The sequence below is a fragment of the Arachis duranensis genome, chromosome 4 (assembly GCF_000817695.3).
Source record: "Arachis duranensis cultivar V14167 chromosome 4, aradu.V14167.gnm2.J7QH, whole genome shotgun sequence".
Taxonomy (NCBI): domain Eukaryota; kingdom Viridiplantae; phylum Streptophyta; class Magnoliopsida; order Fabales; family Fabaceae; genus Arachis; species Arachis duranensis.
The window spans coordinates 71031084-71037497 of NC_029775.3; the positions used below are offsets into that span (position 1 = coordinate 71031084).

Below are 6414 nucleotides of genomic sequence, written 5' to 3' on the forward strand. Positions count from 1 at the left end.
AAACACACAAACTCATAGTAAAGTCCAGAAAAGTGAATTTTCACTAAAAACTAATAAAAATATAATAAAAACTAACTAAAATATACTAAAAACATACTAAAAACAATGCCAAAAAGCGTATAAATTATCCGCTCATCAGAGAGCACGACAATGCTCTCCAAGAGAGCACTTTGCTCTCCTTGAGAATGCTACTTCCTTGGTTTCCTTGTGTCTCCCTCTTCGAGCCTTGGTGGTTGCACTTTGGTTTATTTTTTATTATTTTTGGTCCTCAAAGATGCCTTTCACTCGTGCCTCAATTTCACGCCAAATGTGGATTCCTATATATCATTGGAAAGCTCTGAATGTCAGCTTTCCAACGCAACTGAAAGCACATCAATCAGACGTCTGTAGCTCAAGTTATAGCCCTTTGAAGTAGGCATGGTCATGTTGTGAGCGCCCAGATTTTAACTTAGCGAAAATTTGCTTCCAACCTCACTTTGTTTCATCACGATACTGCCTTGCTCTTGGCAAGAGCAGAGCAATGTGCGTGCTGGTTGCTTCCTTCCTTGATTTGGTCATGGGCCACGCTTTTAAAAGTGTGGCTTAAGGCTCCAAAGTGTGCTCCAACTTCAAAGTATTCCCCAAAGCTCTTTTTTTCTCCTTTTTAACTTATTTTGTGCTTCTTTGCTTCTTTTTCTTCTTATTTCCTACAAGATTTATAAAATTAAAAGATCAAGAAAATATATCATTTAAGCACAAATCATCAATTTCTTGTATGAAAAAGCATAGAAAAACATGACATGGTGACATGTCATCACCCACCAATAAATTACATAAGTATCTCTATCTTTATTTTATGTTTTATTTATCTTTTAATTATCAAAACTCTATAACCATTTGAATCCGCCTGACTGAGATTTACAAGATGACCATAGCTTGCTTCAAGCCAACAATCTCCATAGGATCGATCCTTACTCACGTAAGGGTTATTACGTGGACGACCTAGTACACTTGCTGGTTAGTTGTGCGAAGTTGTGAAAAAGAGTTGAGATTACAATTGTGCATACAAGTTGTTGGCGCCATTGAGATCACAATTTCATGCACCAGTAGTCCTAGAAATCCCAATAATGACCCATATTCTAAGACATACAATCAGGGCTAGAGAAATCACCCAAAATTTGGGTGGAAGGACCAAACTCAGAGACCTCAAAATTTCAACAATAATTCTCAGGGTGGCTTCCAACAGAACAATTACAATAACCGCCAATTTCAGTCTCAACAACAACAACCACCTTAGCAGGCAAACTCTAAATCCCATGAAGATTCTAATTGGGAGATGATGAGGAGTTTTATGTAGGAAACCAAAGCCTCCATTAGAAACTTGGAAGTGCAAATGGGCCAACTGAGCCAGTAAATACCTGAGAGGTCTGCAAGTACATTTCCAGGTGATACAGGGGTGAACCCAAGAGAAGAGTGCAAGGTTATTCAATTGAGAAGTGGTAAAGTGGCTGGCTCCGAGACCAAGGTCAATGAAGAGTTAGTTGAAAAAGAAGCTCTAGAGAAGAAAAAGGAAGAAGTAGAATGTGCCACTCCTAAGCGTGCAGACAACCCATTCCCTGATTTTCTTGACACTTATCCTACATCGCCAAAGGCTCCTGAATACAAGCCAAAAATGTCATATCTTCAGAGGCTTCAGAAGGCTTCCAAAGAAAAGCAGTTCTCTAAATTTTTAGATGTCTTCAAGAAGCTACAGATCAACATTCCTTTTGCAGAGGCTCTTGAGCAAATGCCTCTCTATGCTAAATTTATGAAAGAATTGTTGATCCACAAGAGGAATTGGAAGGAATAGGAAATAGTGGTGTTAACCAAGGAATGCAGTGTCATTATTAAACACAACCTTCCTAAAAAGATACCAGATCCAGGGAGCTTTGTAATTCCTTCCACCATTGGAGATGTCACCATTCAGAGAGCTTTATGTGATCTTGGAGCTATGATCAATCTAATGCCACTTTTAGTGATGAAGAAGCTTCAAATTGAGGAGGTAAAACCCACTCGTATTTATCTTCAACTTGCTGATATTTCTATTAAATTACCTGTGGGTGTTGTTGATGATTTACTTGTTAAAGTAGGACCATTTATTTTTCCTGTTGATTTTGTTATATTAGACATGGAAGAGGAGGTAAAATCCTCTATTATACTTGGTAGACCCTTTTTAGCTATAGGTAGAGCTCTGATTGATGTGCAAAATGGTGAATTAACACTGAGGGTCAATGAAGAACAGGTGGTCCTCAATGTTTTTGAAGCTATCAAGCATCCTAATGATTCCGAAGGGTATATGAAAATAGATGTTATTGAACCACTTGTTCAAGAGGTACTGAAAACTGAAGTACTTGATGACATTCTGGATCCTATTTCTGAGTATGAATTAGTGGAAGTTGATGATTCACCACCACAGAAGGCTATGGTTCACACGCCTAAAGAAGAAGAGGAAACCCCCAAGCTTGAGCTCAAACCTCTACCTCCTTCTCTGAAATATGTATTCTTGGGTGAAAATGACTCATATCCAGTGATTATTAGCTCTTCCCTGAAGCCTGAAGAGGAAGAGGCACTTATTTCAGTGCTCAAGAGCCATAAAATAGCTCTTGAGTGGACCATTAGTGACCTGAAGGGGATTAGTCCAACCAAGTGTATGCACAAGATCCTCCTTGAAGATGATGCTAAATCAGTTGTGTAACCACAAAGGAGACTCAATCCAACCATGAAAGAGGTGGTCCAAAAAGAGGTAATAAAATTATGGGAAGTAGGTATTATTTACCCTATTTCTGACAGTCCTTGGGTAAGTCCTGTGCATGTAGTTCCCAAGAAAGGAGGGATGACAGTGATCAAGAATGAAAAGAATGAGCTTATTCCTACAAGGACAGTCACAGGATGGAGAATGTGTATAGACTACATGAGGCTCAACACTGCTACAAGGAAGGATCACTTCCCCCAGCCTTTCATTGATCAGATGCTTGAAAGGTTAGTTGGTCATGTTTTTTATTGTTTTTTGGATGGATATTCTAGATATAATCAAATTACAGTGGACCCTCAAGATCAAGAGAAGACAGCATTCACATGCCCCATTGGAGTGTTTGCCTACAGGAGAATGCCATTTGGACTCTGTAATGCTCCAGCAACTTTTCAGAGGTGTATGCTTTCAATTTTTTCTGATATGGTTGAAAAGTTCAATGAGGTATTTATGGATGATTTTTCTGTTTTTGGTAATTCTTTTGAATCCTGCCTTAAGCATTTATCTATTGTCTTGAAATGGTGTCAAGAATCAAACTTATTTTAAATTATGAATAATGTCATTTTATGGTTATAGAAGGTATTGTTCTTGGACACCAGATTTAAAGTAAGGGGATTGAGGTTGACAGAGCAAAGGTGAAGGTAATTGAAAAATTACCACCACCAGCTAATGTTAAGGCAGTCAAGAGTTTCTTGGATCATGCAGGATTTTATAGGAGATTTATAAAGGACTTTTCTAAAATTGCTAAACCATTGAGCAACCTGTTGGTTGTTGATGTCCCTTTTGTCTTTGATTCTGATTGCCTGCATGCTTTTGAAACTTTGAAAGCAAAGCTTACCTCTGCCCCCATTATAGCTCCCCCTGACTGGGATTTACCATTTGAATTGATGTGTGATACCAGTGACTTTGCTATAGGAGCTGTTTTAGGACAGAGGCATGGTTAGGTTATACATGTCATTTACTATGCCAGTCGTATGTTAAATGATGCCCAAAAGAATTACACAACAACAGAAAAAGAATTATTAGCTATTGTGTATGCTGTTGATAAGTTTAGGTCCTATTTAATTGGTTCTAAGGTTATTATTTATACTGATCATGCTGCTTTGAAGTACCTTTTAACCAAACAAGATTCTAAACCAAGATTAATCAGATGGGTGTTACTCCTTAAGGAGTTTGATATTGAGATAAACGATAGGAAATGGTCAGAAAATTAAGTAGCTGACCATCTCTCTAGAATTGAGCCTGAAGCAGGAGTACAACCACCTACAGCTGTGACTGAGACGTTTCCGGATGAGCAATTGTTCCTCATTCAGCAAGCTACATGGTTTGTAGACATTGCAAATTACAAGGCCATGAGTATTATTCCAAAGTAGTATAGTAGGCAACAAGTAAAGAAGCTATTGACTGATGCGAAGTACTACATTTGGGAGGAACCATACCTATTTAAAAGATGTTCAGATGGTATCATCCGGAGATGTGTCCCAGTTGAAGAAACACAGCAGATTCTTTGGCACTGTCATGGTTCTGATTATGGAGGCCACTTTGGTGGTGAAAGGACAGCTACAAAGGTCCTTCAGGGTGGGTTTTACTGGCCAACTATCTTCAGGGACGCAAGAGCATTCATGAAGCACTATGACAGATGTGAAAAAGCCATGAATCTCCCTGCCAACCATGAAATGCCACATAAGGGGATTCTTGAGGTTGAGTTATTTGATGTGTGGGGTATTGATTTTATGGGACCTTTCCCACCCTCACATTTAAACAACTATATTCTAGTTGCGGTTGACTATATGTCCAAGTGGGCGGAAGCTGTGGCTCTACCCACCAATGATGCCAAGGTAGTAATGAGTTTTCTTCAGAGATATATCTTTAGCCAGTTTGGTGTCCCAAGGACACTCCTTAGTGATGGAGGAAGCCACTTCTGTAACAGACAGCTGGACTCTCTTCTGCAGAAATATGGAGTCCGTCATAAAGTGGCAACCCCCTATCACCCTCAAACAAGCAAACAGGTTGAAGTTTCCAACAGGGAACTCAAGAGGATTCTAAAGAAGGCTGTCAGTGTTTTAAGAAAGGACTAGTTTAGGAAGCTTGATGATGCTCTCTAAGCATACCGGACAGCGTACAAGACTCCCATTAGCATGTCCCCTTACCAGTTGGTCTATGACAAAACCTGTCACTTGCCAGTTAAGCTAAAGCATAAAGCTTATTGGGCAGTCAGGTATCTAAATCTTGATTCAGAAGCTGCAGCAATGAAGTGAATGCTTCAGTTGAATGAGCTTGATGAATTCAGATACTCAACCTATGAGAATGCCAAGCTCTATAAGGAGAGTACGAAGTTATTGCATGACAAGAAGATTGCCATTAGAGTCTTTGAGCCAAGACAGATAGTGCCTCTGTATAATTCAAGGCTCAAACTTTTCCTCGGGAAGCTAAAATCCCGGTGGTCAGGACCGTTTGGGGTTACTAGAGCTTCACCATATGGTCATGTTAAAATACAGGAAGAGAATTCTGATAGGAAATTTACAGTGAATGGCCAGATGTTGAAGAACTATCTTGGAGGTGAGATCGATCGCCAGAGGTCTGCTCATCTGCTGAATTAGTAGAACTGACAGTCAAGCTAGTGACGTTAAAGAAGCGCTTGTCGGAAGGCAACCCGATAATTTCATATCTTTAGTTATTTTTCGTAGTAGTAGCTTTCTTATTTATTTTATTTTTATCGAGTCCTTACTGTTTTTCGTTCGGTTTTCGTCTGTTCTGATCATGCAGCTATTTTAGAACAGAAACCAAACACTCCAAAAAAAAGTAGAAGAAGAAAATTCACCCGAGAGATAGGCCAGAGTGGTGTTGGAAGCGTGCCTTCTGCACAAGCAAGAATACGCGCACGCGTCCACGACGCGTGCGCGTCACTTACGCATTTGCCAGACCACGCGTAAGCGTCCCTGACGCATACGCGTGAGCTTGGAAATCGGTGTAACTAGGTGTTTGGCTAGTAAGTTATGATGGCTTGGGGCTGGAATTGTGCTAAACACACAATCTTCATCACGCGTACGCGTCCCGAACACGTGCGCGTTATTTTCACTTTGTCCTCAGCCACGCGTGCGTGTACCTGACGTGCACGCGTCGTCTGCCTATCTAGCCCTCATGCGCATTAACCCAAGAGTTGTGCGTGTGTGGAGCTGCTGGTGCACGAAATTGTGATCTCTTCTTTTCACAACTCAAATAATCCCCGGTGATGAATCCAAAAACTTGGTGTTCAATACCATGGCATAAACACAACTTCGCACAACTAACCAGCAAGTGTACTGGGTCGTCCAAGTAATAAACCTTACGCGAGTAAGGGTCGATCCCACAGAGATTGTTGGTATGAAGCAAGCTATGGTCACCTTGTAAATCTTAGTCAGGCAAACTCAAATGGTTATGGATGATGAATAAAACATAAAGATAAAGATAGAGATACTTATGCAATTCATTGGTGGGAATTTCAAATAAGCGTATGGAGATGCTGTGTTCCTTCCGTCTCTCTGCTTTTCTACTGTCTTCATCCAATCCTTCTTACTCCTTTCCATGGCAAGCTGTATGCAAGGGTTTCACCGTTGTCAGTGGCTACCTCCCATCCTCTAAGTGGAAATGTTCAACGCACCCTGTCA

At 40.3% G+C, this 6414-nt stretch overlaps 1 protein-coding gene across 1 annotated transcript; it reads left to right on the forward strand.

Annotated features, from left to right (window-relative positions):
* Positions 1-4905: 4905 nt before the first annotated feature.
* Positions 4906-5367, forward strand: LOC107484685 (uncharacterized). The gene is made up of 2 exons (XM_016105230.1): positions 4906-4985; positions 5058-5367. The coding sequence occupies exons 1-2, from the start codon at positions 4906-4908 to the stop codon at positions 5365-5367; spliced, it is 390 nt and encodes a 129-aa protein (XP_015960716.1).
* The last annotated feature ends 1047 nt before the right edge of the window (positions 5368-6414 follow it).